The sequence below is a fragment of the Rhipicephalus sanguineus genome, chromosome 6 (assembly GCF_013339695.2).
Source record: "Rhipicephalus sanguineus isolate Rsan-2018 chromosome 6, BIME_Rsan_1.4, whole genome shotgun sequence".
Lineage (NCBI taxonomy): Eukaryota > Metazoa > Arthropoda > Arachnida > Ixodida > Ixodidae > Rhipicephalus > Rhipicephalus sanguineus.
The window spans coordinates 13,212,403-13,231,713 of record NC_051181.1 but is presented as its reverse complement, the minus strand read 5'-3'; the positions used below and the strand labels follow the sequence as shown (position 1 = coordinate 13,231,713).

Sequence of the window (19,311 nt, the reverse complement as noted above, 5' to 3'; positions counted from 1 at the left end):
AAGAGACAGCGAGAGACACACTACGCGACCACCTTCCCTCCCTGGCCACCCCACTGGATACAATGGAATCGAAGAAGCCGGCGCAGGGCGTCGTCATTCCATATGTGCCGGGCATCAGTGAACAGCTCTCCAGGGTCTTCGGAAAAGCGGGGGTCACAGTAATTCACAAACCGGAATCGACGCTCACCCGCTTGCTACCGAGGTTGAAAGACCGACCATCACCAAGGCGTAGTCTACAAGGTGTCGTGTTCTGAGTGTCCAGCCAGCTACATAGGCGAGAGCAAGTGTTTCCCGGACAGAATATGCCAACACAAGAACGACGTCAGGAAGATGGAAGTGCAGCGCAGCGCTCTTGCAGAGCGCTGTGAGAAGCACGACCATAAAATCGACTTTGACGGCGCTTCTGTTCTAGAAACAGAAAGGAATCTGCGAAGGAGGCTCTTGCTCGAGTCTCCGCACATTCAGCACACACCTGCAAATGTGAACAGCTCGCTAGGAACAATGCCCCCAGTATACGTTCACAGCCTCCGAAACGTGAGGGAAAGGGAAAGCCGGAGCCGTGGTGAGAGAACAAGACGCGGCCATGCTTCCATGACCAAGGCAGTCACCCCCTGAGGAAGGGACCGAATCGATCCCGAAACGTTGGGCTCTCTTCAAACTGTGGCTGGAGCCATTTCAACTTCCTAAAACCGCGTGCACATGCGCACCGTGTCGTCAACTCTTTTCAAAGAAGGCTTTCTGGGTGCTGCTATAATCCCCTCTGAGGCGTTGTAAGTATGCGTGAACCCCCAAAAATGCACTGCCAAGGCAAGGACATCAGCATTTGCACTCCCATGCAAGTGTGCCCCCTCTTCCCGTTCAAAAAGTCTGCTAGGAGGGAGCGCTCGCAAGAATCGTGACAGCCAGCACAAACTCGTGGCGCAGGTGGTGGTTGGTTCGTTACACGAAAACCAAAGGCGAGCTTCGCGTGCAGTGGCGCTACACGCACTTTAAAATCGATTTTAAATATGTTCTAGGCGATATTACCCATCGATATTTCGTAGGTGATGCGTGTGTGTCCACCCAAATCTATCCCACAAGTTATCTCGCCTTCAAAATTTTGTGTTAGTACTCCTCCAACAAAGTCTCTTCGCGGCGTAAGGCAAGATGCTGGATTGCACACATCGCTAACATATCTGAACCAGAGAAGGTTATCACAACGAAACAAAGCCTGTAGGAACCTTTGGATTGTTGCCGTCGACGGGATAAAACAGTGTTCTTCACGTCACCGTTTTTTCCGGCATTCCCAGTGTAGCTTGTCGCTTGCCACGAAGTTGTCCGTCTAAGAACTCAAAGGTAAGAGGTTCTTGAAACGATGCACCTGCAGGTATTAGGCTGCCGAAGTTACTGGAACGTAGGGTATTGCCGTCACTGCCGCATCTTGCTAAAACGTAATTGTTCGAAAGAAAGTCTTTCCATGGCAAAAAGAAACAAAAATTTACTGTGTGGTGTCACGCCTCATTATTGCCTGTCAGCCCATGCATTCTCAACGATCCACCTGTCGTTCGGGAAACGCACTAGTGCGTCACTGGAACTGGGAGCGGACGAGCGAGAGAGGAGGAGCGCTACCGTAATCCCGTACCCTATTTGTGTACCGTGTTTCCGCAACTTGATAAAAGACTTTAATAGCGCACCGTGCACCTGCCGTGTCGTCTCTGCCGTCTGTTCGGCGCCATACGGATGACTTTTGTCCAAACGAATAATCCAAGTACAAGTGCTGACAACGCGAGGTCAACGAGCCTCCTAATCCCCGGAAGGATCGTGAGAGATGCGGTCCTCAACCTCTGAAGTCTTGCGCGGTTAACGGGACATTGAATTTGGAGTGCAGGTGTGTGCTCATCATGACCCTACAAAAGTTCTAGGATTGGTGGAATCCTGGTGTGGTGACAGCGTGGAGAGAGGGAAAATGGAGTGGACCTCAATCTGCTAATTTAATCCTGTGCTGGAGCACCGTGCCTGTTCCCTGTCATCTGGATAATGTAAATTACTTGTATAGTTTTCTTCCTTCCATCAACTTATCCTGATGACTGCCCGACAAGACACGAGCCCGTGTTCGCACTGGCCACGCAACTCGATTTCTAACAAAGGCTTAGCGCAGCAAAATGGGCATATATCTGAAGTGTGGTAGCCCGTAATTTGTAGTAATTCTTCCAATTTATTAAGATTAGAAAACTGATTAGGACAACTGAGTGGAACCACTTTAGGTACAGAGTAACAGTATTTATGCTGTGATGGGGGGGTTCTTTTAATAATAGTAACACCAGAAACAAAAGTGACCCCCCCCCCTCTCCAATTTTCTTCAAGCGACCGCCCCCCCTAAAATGAGTGGCTGGATCTGCCCCTGGGCTGAGGTGGGACGCAAAGTCACTTGAGCATACCACAATATCATCCAAATAGCAGAGGCAGATGTTCCATTTCAAACCTCGCAGAATAGTATCCATCATTCTTTCTAAAGTGGCAGGCGCGTTGCAGAGGCCAAAAGGCATAACGGTGAATTCATATAGTCCATCAAGCGTTACAAAGGCTGCCTTTGGGCGGTCGTCCTCTGCCATGGGCACCTGCCAACAGCCGGAGCGTAAATCTAACGAAGAAAAAAAACTCTGCTCCCTGCAGGCAGTTTAAGGCATCATCGATACGAGGGAGGGGGTGGGTATACGTCTTTGCGCATTATCTTGTTGAGTCGGTGATAGCCGCCGCAGAACCTGATGGACCCATCTTTTTTCTTGGCAAGGACAACCGGTGAAGCCCAGGGACTGTTGGAGGGCTCGACGATGCCACGTTTCATCATGTCGTCCACTTGTCCGTCGATGACACGGCGTTCAGCAGATGACACACGATATGGGCGTTGTCTTAGCGGGGCTTGTTGACCGGTGTCAATGCGGTGAACGACTGTGGATGCTCGGCCTAAGCATGGCTGTCATGGTCGAATGAAGTGCGAAAACGCTCTAGGAAGTTCATGATCTTTGTTTGCTGGGTTGGTGTGAGCTCGGAATCAATGTCACCGGAGAAGACGTCCACAACATTATTAGCCGCAGTGGGTGGGGTGACAGCACAAATCTGGAAGGATGCCGTGGGATCAGGTATGGTAGTTGGGAGAACGCAGTCGTAAAGCTTCCCAGGCATTCTCCGCGGAGTAGTGATGACGGGCTATCCGAGGCATAAATGGCAGCGTGACCACAGTAGAAAGTGATGACGGCATACGGAAGCAAGAAATTTCAACGGCGCACAGAAGTGGCCGGTGGTATAAACAAAGCAGGTGATTCCGGAGGAGAGGCACATGACAGCAAGACGAGGGCGACTGAGAAAGGCGCAATGTCGACGTCAGAAGCAGCAAACACTTTACACGCAGTGCGATCATCGGAGTCGAAGCACGGCACTGATAACATGTGTTTAGAACGAGTGCAGTCGACGACAGCAGAATTTGACGACAGGAAATTCCACCCGAGAATCACGACTCGCGCAGTGCGCAATGCTGAAGGCTGAACATGATGGGACATAGCTGTCTGCAAAGATAGGTCGGTAAGTTGAGTGGTTGCTTTGTTCAGATTTCGGCAGAGTTTTTCACTAATTACAGATACGGCAGCTCCAGTGTCAACAAGTGCGTGAACGTCAACGCCATCTATAGAGAGTTCGATTTCGTTCGGGGGACAGCAATTAGGTCTTGAAATTTTCGCCGACAATGCAGTTCTTGCCTACGGAACTGCGCCTGTCAGTTTTTTCCTCGCGGTGGGCTGTGATGGCGTAACATTGGAGAAATTGATGGGTGACGGGGTCAAGGCGAACACTGTGAATCGAATGGTCAGCAGCTGGGAGGTATGTCCGTAGAAGAATCGGCAGGAACGGGATATTGAGGTTGAGCAGGCATGTAGTTGGAGGCCCCGGCATTGTCACGAGAAGGGAAGCTGCGACGGCGGCAGTAGCGGGCTATGTGACCGGGGATGCCACATGAAAAGCATATGGGCCGATTATCAGGTGTGCGCCATGGGCTGACGGCAGGAGCACTGCTGGTTGAGTAGGAAGCGGTAAACAGGTGTGCAGTTGGCGGCGACGTATATGCATTACGAGTTGGTTGGTATGTAGCCGGAGACTGTGGAACACATGGCCGAGCAACAGCGGCAGCATACGTGTTTGCTGCCATCAGATACAAGAAACACTGTTTCTTGTATCCGTTGTATGACTATTTGTCATGCATGCAAATGGAAGAAATGAACTTCTGCATGCAATACAAATTGGTGAAACACTGTTCGCTCAATGTAACAGCCTGTGTTTTATTACCAAACAAGTAGAACAGATGATTTACACATTAGAACACATTGTGGAAGAGAAAGAGGTGACAGGCAGTTAGGCAACAAGTCATCACTGTGTTCTAACATAGGTTGAGTGATATTTCATTAATCGTAGCATAATTGAAGGTGCCTGTTGTGTAAGTGAACTTCAATGTAATGTGCAAGTGGACGAGGGAGTGCACATATCACCGAGTTTTTCCAGTTTTGTACCTATTAGCTATAGTCCTCGTGTTTCTGTGTTATGTATGTAACATTCTGAATTGTGAACAGGGCAACCTGTCTACTGCTGTAAATATAGTATACTAGCAATTCAAGCAAGCCATTATTTTCTGGAGAACAGCTGTGTCGTTGCGGAGGACTGTAATACATTTTTTTTTTTAATTCGTATTGCGTCATCTGTGCAAGGGGAGTGCCAAGTACACATGGATGTTCACAAGGGTGAAGTGCATGTGCATTAACTTTTTTATTTGGCGAGAGACATGTCACTGGTAAATTTGTGGATGTTGTGCTTGGCCAATGTTACTAGATTAGCTTGACATCGGGGCACGCTTTCGGCATTCGCTTTAATGTGGTGGTGTGATGCTTAATAATAACGGTTAATTAGTAAGATAGTAGGTAGTCTACGAGTATGAAATCAACTAAATACAAAATATCAGTTATAGAGAACCACTGTATGCCATGCTAAAGCGCTAATTGCAAGTAAGTGCTAATTGCGGAAATAGATTATCGTTCAGCTGCTCAGAAGGTGCTGTTGCCCCTGCGTGCAGCTCGCGACAGTAGGCGTGCTTTAAATGCACCTAATGTAGGCACGTTACAATATCCTTGTAAATGTGGTGTCTGCGTGTGTGACTTTTATATGCTATGGGAGTGGCAGCCGCGAGCGTGCCGACGCTAGAAGAGAACGATGGACACGGGCACGCTCGCCGCTCGTGCTCACTGGCCGTTGACAGTGAGTCATGGCCGAGTCTTGGAATGATAAAGACGTGTTGCTCAGTGCACGGGGAAATCGAGCGGCCGTGCTCAGCATCTCGTCCTCGTCTCTGAGGGGTTCTGCGTGGTGGCTGGCCCAGACCCCTACAATGCAAACACAGGTGGTCCTAGAACAGCTCAGAACACGCTGCTGCCACTGGACGCGTGCAACTCGCGGCAGAAATGACTAAAATTGCCCCACAGCGTACGCCCATGGAATGCAGATACGTTTGGCTAACTGAGAATACCTTTGTCACGTTGGTATCCACGAATTTTGGGCAAGCGAAGCATTGTCGATATATGGAGAAGCACTCAAGAGGGCACACGTTTATCATTTTTATAGCGACACGACATGACGAACCGAAGAATTCGGAGCCGAAGGTGTTCACGTCGGCCTGTATGATGCCCCACAAATTATGTAGCTTAAACACAAGCCGATGGTTGTTCTTTGAAGACTACTGGAAGCAAAAGTACTCTCAGTGAGTTGATAGTGCAATTCAGGTTGTATTATTTCGACCTTACTGCTGAATCCATCTTCGGGATATCTTTGACGTGAAGTGTATTATCCAAAGGTTAAATGATCATGCGAATTCTCTGTCAAAAGAATAATAGTGTTAAAACCCTCAGCTATAATCCAACCTTCATGGTTCACGAGGGACCGCTCTCTGCCTGTTAATTAAGAACTTGCTTGCAACTCGATCTGTGCACGCACTGATCAAGTCAGCATGAGATTCGTGGCGTTAGAACTCAATGCCGCACACAAGTTTTGTAAGATTTGAGGCCAGAACTAATCGAAACAAACGAGGCACAAGAGGCTGCGATACCGAAAAGGCAGTGTGGCCAAATTTAGGTTACGCTCGAAGGTGGGCAGGCGCGCTGAGCTCAGCAGACGACAGTTGGCCTCTACCGGAAGTGGGTCATCTCTTTGAAAACCCGCAACAAAGTTTTTCCATATTTCAGCCTGTTTATTTAACTACAACAACTATTGTACACAGTGTCAACGGGAACAAGCGCATCTGATCCAAACACCGCTCTTGATTTCTGTCGGCTATTGTCCAATAAGCATGCTATGTCTCTTGCAACGCGAACAGCAGCTTTAGATCCATGACGTCAATGGGCAGACGCCCTGCCCACTGATGAGAGTGAGAACCGGCCTCTGTTTGAAAAAAGGGCGCCTGAGGAAGCAACTTCGGGCTCCGCTTATAGCCTTTACGCAGTGCGCACGACTGTAATATTTGGCAGAGCAGTTCATAACCGTGTCAGCTTTCCGCAGGATGTGTTTTTTCAACAAGCCCAAGCGGTGCTTCATGATCCCATTAACCTCAACAAGTTGGCCTCCAGTCATGGTATTACAGTCATGATGTCAGCACCGTGGAAACTGTCAGGTACCTGCGCCATAGTCAGCCGTGAGAAGACGTGTCCTACGAAGCACGCGACCGTTTATGGTGTGTATGTCTGCGGTCGTTTACCTCATCCCGTTGAGCTGTGGAAAAGAGTGTATAGCCAGACTGGCTAGTGTTATAACGATCGAGCCAGACAGCACCGCATCAGTGTCAAGAATGCTTTCGGCAGCTTGATGGCAACACATTGTAAGGTGTGCGGGTGCTATTCAAAATTCACTGCAATGAGGTTTATTGGCAGGGCAACCAACAAAACGGAGCGGAAGGTGATAAGAGGCTTTCTACATGAAGCAAAGGGGCGATAGGTGCGTCAGTGCACCGTCCTTATCTCTTCAGGGTAAGGAACTCATCTATCTCGGCAAGACTACAGTTTCTTTGATTACCATGCACAGATAGTTCAGATTGGGTTCCTTGTTCGAGAACAAGGAACCCGTATGCGGTTCTGAAACGTCAGATCATCTCTTCCGACTTGGTCAGTGACTGTGAATCATCTTATCCAATGCCTGACCAGACAAACTTTCGTTGAACTCTTGACTACAGATATTTGAGCAGTATGGTTGCGCATGCACACAGTGGTCACGTGTCTCGGAATATGCGTGAAAAGCATTTTCCCGTTGTGAAAGAAACTGGTTCATTGAAGAGAGAGTGCACATTCGGAAAGAGTGACACAGTGCGGGAAAGGAACACATTGCCAAACTCGAGGTTAAACGTGCTCAACTCGAGGCAAAATGTGCCGAAGCGCAAGAAGCGCATGCTAGAGAAAAGCAGGCATTAGAGTGCAAACTGCGATTGGCACAAGCCACAGGGTGCATTAGACTGATTGTAAGAATGCCCACAGGGGTTTTATCGAGTGAAGTTAGTGTGCCTGATTCTCAAGCTTGTGCTTCAGTTGAGCAAATGACTAGAGAGCACAGGCGTTGTGTAAATGATAGCATTCTTTTAAGTAATGAGGACAAGGAAAAGGGCTTAGATGTTTCATACAGTTGCGGCAAGGCAACGGTTAGCGATGAGGACGTGATGTAGTAGAACAGTGCATGAAGGAAGCGAATGCAGTTCATACATGAAGCGAAAAGAAGAGTAGCTGTTCGCTGATGGGCATGCATATTGAAGGAAAAAGTGTGACGCATCCGCGTGAGATAATTCCAGAGGGTGCTAGTATGAATGGCGTGCCTAATACCCCGGTCACACTAGCAAGTTTAGTGTCATTTTGAGCGAGTGCACTTACGCCCCCAGAATGGCACTTTGGCAGCGCGCTGCTACACGAGAAAAGGAAGTGCACTTTGGAAATGATTGTAATGGCGATGGGTACTTAAGTAGCACAGCAGGTATTTGTTATTTCAGGCAATGTTTCTAAAGTAATACTGTGTTACAGCTATAACCAGCCCTTAAAATAAAATTTACATACAAATGCGGCGGCTGCAGCCATTGCACGGCGTGCGCTGGGCATGCCCCTGGCGGTCGGGGCTGTAAACTGCCCGAGAACGAGAATAGCAAAGTAGTTTTTTGTATTATAGTATGTTTTAATGCATGATAATATTTCTAATACAGAAAACTATAGTTCAGAAATGCTATGAACTCAGCTTCAGATAATAACTTATTTATTTTCGAGCCACTGCTATCGAGGCTACACACTCCGTCTCGGCGAAGTGAGTTTGGCGAACGCACTCGCCAGCGAGTGCGCTTTGCAGCGAGTGTCACTAAATGTTCCCGTGTGACAGCGTGCGAATGGCACTAGCGGCGAAGTGCACTCCCTCAAAGTGCACTTAAGTTGCCCCGTGTGACAGGGGTATAAGACGCATGGTGGTACAAGCGTAAAGTTAAAGGAAATGAAAGCAGCTCCGAAAGCGCAGAAAACTGGTTGTAATTATCAGGACTCAAGGTGGGTTGCCCGAGTTGTCATTGGCAGACGCGCGAGACTAAAGGAAAAGAATGCGCTGAAAATGCGTAAAAACGGTCTTGATTATCTGGCTGAAAATGGAGTGGGGCAAGGAACCAGTGACGGGCATCGATGTAGGACGCGGACTGGGAAAGTTGTTCCAAATGGACGTCGGTTTATTAGGAGCAGTAACTGCTGCTGTATTAAGAGGCAGCAGCTGTAGTGAGCATTCTAGCCGACGTGTCATGAATAGACGCAGGAAGAAGTTGAAGAGACGCGGAACGTGAAAAGGCACAGATTTAATTAAGTCGTATAAAACTGGTCGCTGCTCTAGTGGAAAAAAGATTTTGTGTAAGTGGAATAGGTTATGAGTAGACCAACGGATGGCTTTATTTTTAGTGGAGTTCTGTAGGTAATGAATTTGTGAACATTTTTTTAACAAGGAGGGCTGCATACTATATGTAGTGCTTTTTTTTTGTGTGTGTAGTCATGTGCGTTACAGATGATAAACTCTTGGATATTGTGAACTGCTAAGGGTAGGGTTTGATGACGTGTTCCCGAAAGTGCGCTGTGATGACCAGTGAGTGAAGGCAAGTGTGAACACAAGGCAAGTAAAAGCAAGTCAGAAGTTACTGGTCAAAGCTATGGCAAGCGCAAGACAGTGGCAAGAAGCAGTCTTTTTGAAAAAGAACTCTTGAAAAAGGGGGCGTATGGCATGAGCAAGAGCTCTTTGTCGGCAGAAATACGATGAAGTGTTCGAGTAGGCACGAGCGCACGCTTGGAAGATTCTAGAAGTGGGAGGCACGGGAACAGAGCCATGAAAAAAGACCAGGAGAAGGATGCGCGGCAGGGCCGGATTAACAGTGCGGAGGGCCCGGTTCAAAAAAAATAAGGGGGGCCCCTCCCCCCTCGCCCCGCCCCCTTTCTTTCCCGCTTTGTCACCTGGTCATGCTTGAGACTTGACGATTTTTAGATTTAGCTGCAAAGAACACAAGCCATATTTATTCTAAGCCTCCCCGGAGTGTTTAATATCACCTAGGCGTTTTCTTTCTTGCGGAGCACGTGGAGAGATTGTCATCGTAATAATTAACTATATCAGAAGACGAAGACACATGGACAGCATTAAGATTTGTCTGGTTCGTTGGATCATACTGAAAGAAGACTGAACTGTGCGAGAAGTTTAGACGAAAAAAAGGAATGCATACGACACTTAGAAGTGCAGTCCAAGCACCGTGTTTGTTTCTTCCTTGCCAGAGTATTTTCCAGCCATATTGCTCGCATTGTCGTATGACTGGCCACGACAGTCTTGGAAGTTAACTTCAAGATTTTCTAAGAGGTCGAGCGTTCTCTTCGCGAGATCTTCCCCTTTGTGACTGGTTATGGGGCAAAAATCCGAGAAAATTTTCTTCAGGCTCATCGTTAGCAACGTTGCGAACGACCACTCTAAGTTGATCCTTGTGACTCGAATCAGGTGTAGAATCAACTGAAAGAGAGAAGTACTTGGCACTCGCAACCGCGCAAGTGATTTTTTTTTTTTTTGGGACTTCAGCTCCGAGGGCTTCTACAACCTCTTCCACAATGGTTGAGAGGAGAGGTAGGATGTTTTTCCATGTCCTATGTTCCCAAAGTTCTTTATATGGGCGGCAAGAAAAGGATCAAACTTGGCGATCAGTTCAAGACACGCAAAGAACTTGCCATTTTGAGGAGACCCGAGTAAATCATTGGATCCTCCGAGAGAGAGCCCTCGTTCTGCAAGGAACATTACCACTGCAACTACGCGGCGAAGAACATTTCTCCAGTAAGTTGCCCGTTCCGAGTAGTGCTCTTCAAAGGAGGGAAAACAGCGCGAATGTTTGGACGAACACAAAAGGGAGACAGACGACGACAGGCGCTGACTTACAACTGATCTTTATTTCTGTGAAGAAGGCACATTTATGCCATGTCAGTGTACACACACGTGACTGCCATTAATGTGCTAACAACCCTCTGACATCGACATCACCGCATCACCGCTCTTTAAAGGATCGAATGACCGACGTTCTGAGAGAACGTCGCTTGCACAGGTCAAGCACGCATTGTCTATGACACTCATTTTCCTCGTGTGTCTATAACTTTGCATATGCCTTGTTCCATGAAGTGAACCCATCTGGTTCCGAAAATTGGTCCTTTTCTTGCTGACATCAGAGTACAGGGAAAGCAATATACAGATCATTTGGTAGGGCTGTGCAGCAGCCATTCACACAAGACTGCTTCGCCGTTGGTGCGGTGAGCCTAGAACATTTCTTGCTTGAAGTGGCGGTGGTAGCCCTTCGGTGCCGCGTCATTTGGCTGAAAGTACCGCTTCGAGGGAGAGTAATCACCCTGCATGTTTCTAGCATTTTCACAGACATCCTGGGTTTGTGCCACCCAAAAGTTGACAGTGGCTACGCGCAGAGGAAACCAGTCTGCGGGATCCATAGACATGCAAGGACGCTCATCAGGCAATGGCTGATCTGTCTCAGTCGGGCTGCTCGTCCATGGAGAACTGGGCTTCATCGCAGTGTGCGATGAAGTTGGTTCCCCGACCATGCTCGTTGGGGCTGTTGGCTTTAAAGCCATTGAAGAGAGCGCCTCGCTTGCGCCGGCTGCGGAACAAACAGTTTCGCTGAGCGCACGGTCTCACCTTCTCTGGTCACCTTCTCTGGTCTCACTGGCCGACGGATTACTGGCCGAGCTCTTATTGTCACTGGTAAAATAGCTAGAAAGCTTAGGCAGTTTTCCTAAGGTGTCGCTGAGGTGTTTTTTTTTCTCCGTTGCCAAATGTCGCTTTCGAGCGCCAGGGAACTCCTTTTTCCGTGGCATGGTACAGTAACAGAGCCTGCAAGCCAAGTTTATGATCTATAAGTAACTTATTCAAAGTTTGCTTTTCTAGAAATAATTTTTACTAAGAGCGACAATGAAGAATACTCTCAAAACAAATTTATGAGTAACATTACGGTAGTTTAACAAGACAATGAAACGCTACCGAAGAAACCTGATATTGGCGATAAACTCACTGACGAGAGTTTATCGCGTAGTTTGAGTTTCTGCTGCTTCCTTTCTACCGATTACTCTCTCGACATTATCTGGATCTGTCTACAATATGAAGGAAGTGCACAGAATAAGAAGATACAGCCGGAATTGACTTTACAATAAAATCTCTATATCATTATGGTTCACATATCTTCGCAACGGGTTGCATTCTCAAGCGTTCTGGTTCAGGTGAATATTACAGCGATGCTCGCTCATTCCAATGAATGGGGACCGACAGTCTCCAAAGGTGGCAAAAATAAAGCACAAAATGTCGAAGCTTGTCGAAATCGGCCGCTCTGAATAATTAGTAAGAAAAGCTCGTACCTGCTTATTCATAAAATTAGTTGATAATGACGGAAGCAGCACAAGAGCAAACGCACCCACTTAGCCATTGCGTAATAATATATTCGCAATAAAAGTATTCAAATGCTAATCCACTGAATATTATTTTAATATTCCCAAGGGTCTCGCAAAGATGTTGGTAGTGCCTCAATCTTTGCAAAGTAAGGAAAATAGAAGCTCTGCAACTCTCGCACGAAACGTGCACACTGTATGTGTTAGCCATCTTAAAGTGCCCAAATATAAGAAATGCGCTTGCAGTTTCCAATACTCGCACGAATGTAAATTTTGAAGTCCTTACCTTTAAGGTCAGCGTATCCGATTGTTCTGCAGTGACAACGACGAGTACAGAGCTCCAGAGCGTGAAGGCGCACGAAATTTCTTTAACCGAAGAATGTGTCATAAGAGCCGTGCTGCCTCGCGGATCGTTGAGCGCCGCAGCGGTGTTATGTGATGTCGAACAAGCTGCGCGCATCCGGTCGGTTTCACCTGAGACGCCCGTGGTTCCATGTGCTATACAGGGCATTGCGTAAAAGAAGTTCAAAAGTGACGCTCAAGCAATTGCGGTGAGGGTCTGCTGGCGGCCAGATAGTGGATATATGTTGTAGATATTTCCTGTGCACAACATTTACCAAGTGATGGTCTCTTAAGTTTTCCTATATAACCACCAAGCAGGAATTAAGACAGAACGGCAATGCCAGAAGCGAAGAATCAAACCATTACTCCTTCGGAGTCCTTGCATAATGAGGAAGTTCCTTAACATACAAATATTTCATGGTGCATTGTTTACACTATAATGAAAGCATAACATAGCATACCTTTGCGTCAGCTTCTTACCGGTTATTTTCATTCAGCGCATTAAACGATATTTCAAACAGGAACCACTCTCTATGCGCCTTCGCATTGCGTGTTGGACCGTAGCTGCTAAAATCCTCGTCAGGCTGCTCTGTGTGTCCATCCGCTGGATCAGCTCCATCCCTCTACACGATGCATGGTCTTGGGCGAGTAAAAGGTTTTTACCACAGACTGCAGAACTGTGAACTGACTTCAAGATTATGCACGTTATGCAACGAACAACCTCTTAGAAGCTTGTATATTGATTATTGAAATAGATAATCTGTTTCTATCAGGGGAATTCAGCAGGAGGGTTAAACTTTTCGAACAAAACAACGAAGTCGGCCATTTTTTTCTGGCCCTTGGGGGGCCCCCTACAACCGGAGGGCCCGGTTCATTTGAACCCTTTGAACCCTGGATAATCCGCCCCTGATGCGCGGGCATTGTCTGTGTGGGCTTGGCAGGAGAAGGTCTTCTCACCAGCAGACACACTGGCGACAGGAGTGGCAGGCGTTCGATTCGGTAGCCTGGGACGCGGGTGTCCCGAAATATGGCCACAGACCTCCACCCTGTTCGAGTGAGGCTGCTCGGTGATGCAGCAACTGCACACAGCAAGCATGGGTGTTCCTGGCGCAAGCTGCCGAAGGCAATCCCTGGTGGGCGACGTTGGCTCTGAGCACTGGATATCACGTACCGACCGCTGCTAGGCCTAATGTCTGAGGCCTCCACCATGCCAGCGACAACGTAATGCGATGACTGCAATGGCAGGTGACTATTCGGCTGCGGCAAGGACGGCGACATTCGTCAAGAAGACTGACTGGGACGTTATGCAACTGAGCCGGGACATTGACGAGAAACTCATTCAGCTGTACCAAGTTACCTTGGCCAGAAGCATGGCAGCACTAAGGCTAGAGTTGCCGGACTTTAATTAGGGCGGTTTTGTTAGCATTGCAGCTTCTGCCTAGCTTTAGTTTGAATTCGCAGTTATTGGCATTTCTTTTGTGTATTTTTGTATATCTTGAGTGCCGTGCATGTGTTTCATAAATGTGTTGTGTCAATAACAGAGTCTTGTCTGGGTTTTAGTTTTTGCCGAAAAGCTTTCTTGAAATTTGAATCTTCACCGCCTAGCTCAAACCAAGATCCTGTCATGCAGCCATTCTATTTTTTTCTCACACTATTGGCCTCTTAGACATGCTGCATTGACCGAGTTTTGCCTCCCATGTGGCAATACTTTAGCCATGTTCCCTCCCCTTCTTTGTCCAGGGCTGTCCTCTGTCATCGGACACTCCCATCAGAGTGGTGGACGTGAGCGAAGCTTCGACTGCTGCCGACCTGCGCACTCCCGAGTTGGGTGCCCTAGCAGAGGACTGGGACAACCATGCCTGGCAGCAGCAAGAGAAGCATGTGTTTGTTCTCAGCGATGCAGGGAAGCCCATCTACTGTCGACATGGCAGCGAGGAGCAGCTTGCCGCACTCGCAGGCGTCATGCAGGCTCTTGTTTCATGCATCGGCCTTTCTGGGGATCAGGTTCAATTTTTGAATGTCCTCTTACAATATGCCACAGTAGTCCTACAAACAGCGTCTTGCAGCTCAGTCTATATTTCCTTAAATGTGTCCTGCAACACTTTTCCAAGTAACCATCCAGTGGCTTCATCAAAGGGGCACTGACATAAAATTTCAAGCTCGAGATGTGTCCTTCATTCGATTGCTCGGTACGCATAAGTATTTTTGGCCAAACTTGAATGGCGTCTGTCACCTGGAAGTTATTTTATTTCGAGGGCAAAGAGCGCACGACAGTTTAAAGGGGCTTTCAACATCCTGCGACATCGACACTACTGCGACGTGTTCGGTGTGGGGCATACCATCCCGAGTGACGATGCGCTAGTAGTGATGACGTCGACGATCGGAATGTTTTTATCGTGGCGCCGACACCTGGAAACACTCGCTCTTCATGCCTGATCTTTGTCGCGCCACTTTGAGCGATTTCATGAAATTACAAGACGCAAACCACCAAGGCAGGCGAAAGGAAAGAGCATGATTCGACGTGTGTTCGTCAGTCAGCATGTCGGGGAACCGTTGTGAGCTGCAGTTAAAATTGTGTTGTTGGAAGCATGGAAAAAGCGGGATGACAGTGTCGTTTTATTACACGTACATTGCACGCCAACACACACCATAAGCTATCACAGTGGAGTAGCGTATAGATATAAATGTAATCGCTAACAAGTAACACGCAGGTAGCGTTAATAGTGAATTTTAGTTCGTCCGTAGACTTTTTTGTGCTAACGTAATACCGGGTTACTGCAGCCGTAACAGTGAGAGGCCGGATAGGTGGGGCCGTCTGGAGGCGCAAAGAAGAATATTTTTCCGCTGGTGTGCAGTCGCTATACCGATATTCTATAGACCCCTTTGCGTATACCGGAATGCCGTGCACGCTAAAATTCTCTTGATATAGCTAATTGAGACACACCAACAAGCATGCCCTAGCAAAAATTCCCAATAAAAAACCAATAGCCTATTGGGTTATTGACACCTATTGGTCTATTGGTTCTATAGGTCTATTGGAACTGTATTTGGCTATTGGTCTATTGGTTCTATATCAGCCTACTGGACCTATATTGGTGTATTGGTTCTCTATTAGCCAATTGGAATTATATTGGCCTATTGGTTCTGTATTTGCCTGCTGGCATTGTATTAGTTTTGTATTTGCCCACTTCTCAGCCCCATGAGAATTAGTCTTGCGCAAGTGTTTTATGGGTGTCTTGTCATCATGCAGAAGGCCCACACTGTGGCAGCGCCCCTGCAATGATAATCACAGTGGATGAATGAGACATATGTTCAAATATATTCTCATAATCAAAACTACAAGTGCTTCTTCTGGCCCTTGATAATGTTGGCGATCTTGCGGGCCTCATCCGCACTCGAGGAAGTGCCTGAAAGATTCTGTAAATAAACAGAGCCATGAAATCAGAAAACAGTAACACATGTTTAATTAAAGTTTACCTTCAAAGCAATGTATAGAAAGTAGACGGCACAGTGAGAAATTATCTAGACCTTAATTCACTGCACATGTTCACAATGTTGCAGGAGCTGAACTATAGCAAAAAACTGAGTGAAATATTACACACCCAACTGTGGCTTATTGCGTGGAAGAAAACAGTATATCGGCAAAATTTTGCGGCAAAAAAGGAAGGAAAAGAAAGGGGCACAATTTTTTTAAAAATTAAGCAGCACCTTATCCCGTTTACACGCTTGCGTCCTGTGTTTTTTGAGCTGTACCCAAGAATGAACTGCAAACTCCTCCTTAAATTACAGCAAACTCAATAATCACTTACTATCTGTGACGTGCTCTTTTTCACGATGGTGGTGCGACTATCATACTAGAGCATGCCACTAAATCTCAACTTAAAGATGGCATGAAATAAATTAAGCTAGGGTAGATTCACGATGAGGCAACGGTAATATGTAAGACAGTAGTAAAGGCAGCCTAGATTCCATATCGTTGCAAGCCCAACACAGCAGTCAGGCTGCAATGAGTTGGATATAACACACGTGCTGCATGTTACGTGCTTATGCAATTAAGCCAACAACATTAATAAACCCACTCCTGCGATAGCCCTAATTGGGCTGCAGTATGTAAAAATAAAAAAATATGAAATAAAAAATCGCACCAGTGCAGTACATATGCTATGCACATTTTGTATAATGAATTATCATGTGGCCTTCTGTGGTTCTTGTGACATTATGTCGAACAAGTATGATAAGCCGATTGGCGCGCACTACAACACACAAACAGTATCGACTAGAGCGTTTTACTATGAGGCGATAAACGCGTTTTCGGCTTAACGCGCACGTTGTAAATACTTACAAAGGGCTTGCGAGACTCCAACTACACTCACGAGCAGGGCGCCTGTCCTTTGCCTCTAATCCATGCTACGTTTTTTTGTGCATACTGACAAACACAAAAACAAACTGCAATAATATATGCGCTCAATCATTCAACTTATGAGAGCGTGTGGACTTGCAATCGAGGCGTTGCTGGTCTCGCTGTCATCAAATACCGGAGACAAAGGACGAGGGACTTGTTATCCCGACCTTTCAGCTTCGTCCCAAGTTTGAATACAAAAAAAAGGCGATATCAAATAAATACTAAATGGGAGTAACTACCATGCCCACTCAACTCACCAAACAATCGGAGCACATGGGCCTTGTTGCTCGTCTTGCCATTATTCTTGGTGCCACTTTGTAGAGTCGAAATCGGTCGAAAACCAAGACATTTATGGCTCAGAACGTCTCCATCTGGTGCACGCTGAACACAGTCTTCACGTTATCGTCGCGGAAGCACACTAAAGCAAACATAGTGTAAGCAGGCTTACGTGAAGCATCGAGATCACACAAAGCGCGCGCTATGGCGACAGACACAACGTTTTGGCTTAGCTTGGCCGCAGGCTGGGCTTGTCTTCGTATCGGCCGAGCGCGGATGGCGCGCCAAGCACGGTTAGAGTGACCTAGAATAGGGGGAGTGTCCAAAGCGCCGGCTCCCGCGTGGGCCTTTTGCCGTGAACTCCCGCGCCGCGCCGCTGCTGCGCCGGACCCGTGGGCTTTTCGCGCTCGGGAAGCGCGCGGAAAGCCAGGGGCGTCTGCTACGCGCTCTAGTTTTTTGCGCCGCGGTTCCACACAGGGCACTTGAAGTCTACTTAACTTTTATAATGCGGTGCGGAATGGAGCTTATCCATCTTTAAGCGTTGTGTTAGTGCTGGGGCAACAACAGAATGCAAAAAATCATGTGTCAAGCGGCATCAGCGTGGTCTAGTTCCGGTCACAAAGTTCGAGAACGTTGGTGAGTGTGTAAAAACGCGCAAAACGGACACGTACAAGCAAAGACCGAAAAAAAAAAACCTTATTCGCACGAGTAATCGGGCAATAGCATCACGCATGCACGAATTAAGGGTAATAAAAAAAAGTAAATTGCACGCGCAGTCAGCTGAAATACTTGCGCGCAGTGCCCGCTTCACACTACGAGCTTTTTACTCATGGTCGCCACTGGTTTGCCAGCTATATGCACGCCGCTTTAATCGACAATTCATTAGCCTCCACTAGCTCTTCATTATGAACGGAGCACACCGGGAAGACGCAAGGGAAACAGAAAAAGAAAAAAGTCACAGTTTCGCCGCAAGGGCGAAGCAATGAATGCGATAGCAAGGAACTAATGCTATACGAAGTGAGGCTCGCCAATGGATACTCTCAGTTTGAACAGCGCTTCTGTTGCAAAGGCGGCCGAAGCAGCGAAGGAAACTAGCGTGCTTCAAGTGTCGAGCTGTGACACTTGATAGTTCGCGCTCATCTTCTGTTTGTTCGTTTGGCGGCGTCCTGAGCTCGAGTGACATTCGTACGCGCCGTAACATGAGCGCGGACATCACGGTGAAAGCGTGAAACATTCCTCTACCCCTCGCCACGAGAAAACCGTGCGAGCAGACAGCGGAAGGGCAAGCTTCTCCCATGCGCAAATATAAGAAGAAGCGAGCGAGCTCGCCGACGACTTTTAAATGCGCCCGTCGGGCTCCTAGCGCCACCTCGCTGGTAATGAAGAAACGCTTATTATCGCCTGCTGTCTCTGAGTCCGTCCAGCGCTAAATGGTGTGTATATAACGCTCGCCGTTAGCTACGTGGAGAATCTGCGTTTCGTGGCGTAGTGGATAGCGCCGCTCGCTGCGGAGCAACAGGTCCCTGGTTCGATTCCGCGCTTCGGAAGCACTTTTCTGAGTTATTTTTCTTTGGGGCCTTTATATATATATACATACTAATACATATACGGTGCATGACGGCGGCGACGGCGACGGCGACGGCAAAATCCAGCCGAGACTGTCCATATAATTGCTATCGCAATAAAAAAGAGAGTAGAGACGGCTATACGACCGCAATGCTGTTCGCTTATTTTTGCCTCTGAGGTAGCGTACAACAAGGCTCACCGTGCGCAAACATTTGAAAGAAAAGCAATGCCAGGTAAACTAACCTTATTCCACAAGTTTTTGCATAAAAGGCGTAATATAGGAAATGCTTTACAAATATCCAGATATCATGAAACAAAGTTACAAATGCGCCGATTCCCCCATTCTTGCTGTAGAAGCTGCCTGAACCGAAAATACGGTAAGAAATTCACAAATAGAAGTGCACGTAATATCTCAACCACTTCAGAAAATAGTTCAAATGCTGAGATCCTATGTACCTAGCCTGAAAAAATGCAACACTCGCATATATATATATATATATATATATATATATATATATATATATATATATATATATATATATATATATATATATATATATATATAGCTTCAAGCCTTCACCATACGAATTGAAAACAGTTTCAAACAACTTATTCTCAACTTTAGATGTTTTCACGGTTCTCGGAGGTTAGCGTTCGCCCAGTTCAGAGACTTTACAAAAAGATGTGGACGAGTGGTTACATAATATACAATTCTTTCCGCGGCAGTTGAATGCGCGCCAACAGGGCACC

General features: G+C 47.1%; 1 protein-coding gene across 2 annotated transcripts in view; it reads left to right on the top strand.

The window, feature by feature from the left end:
- The window catches only part of LOC119395603 (vacuolar fusion protein MON1 homolog A), a 332,663-nt gene that overhangs the window by 15,852 nt on the left and 297,500 nt on the right, over positions 1-19,311 (top strand). Inside the window, exon 2 of one of the 2 annotated variants that reach the window (XM_037662580.1) lies at positions 14,058-14,321. The exons of the other annotated variant lie outside the window; for it this stretch is intronic. Within the exon in view, the coding sequence (XP_037518508.1) occupies positions 14,058-14,321 (264 nt within the window). The remainder of the gene's footprint in view (positions 1-14,057; positions 14,322-19,311) is intronic. 2 annotated transcript variants of the gene reach the window in all.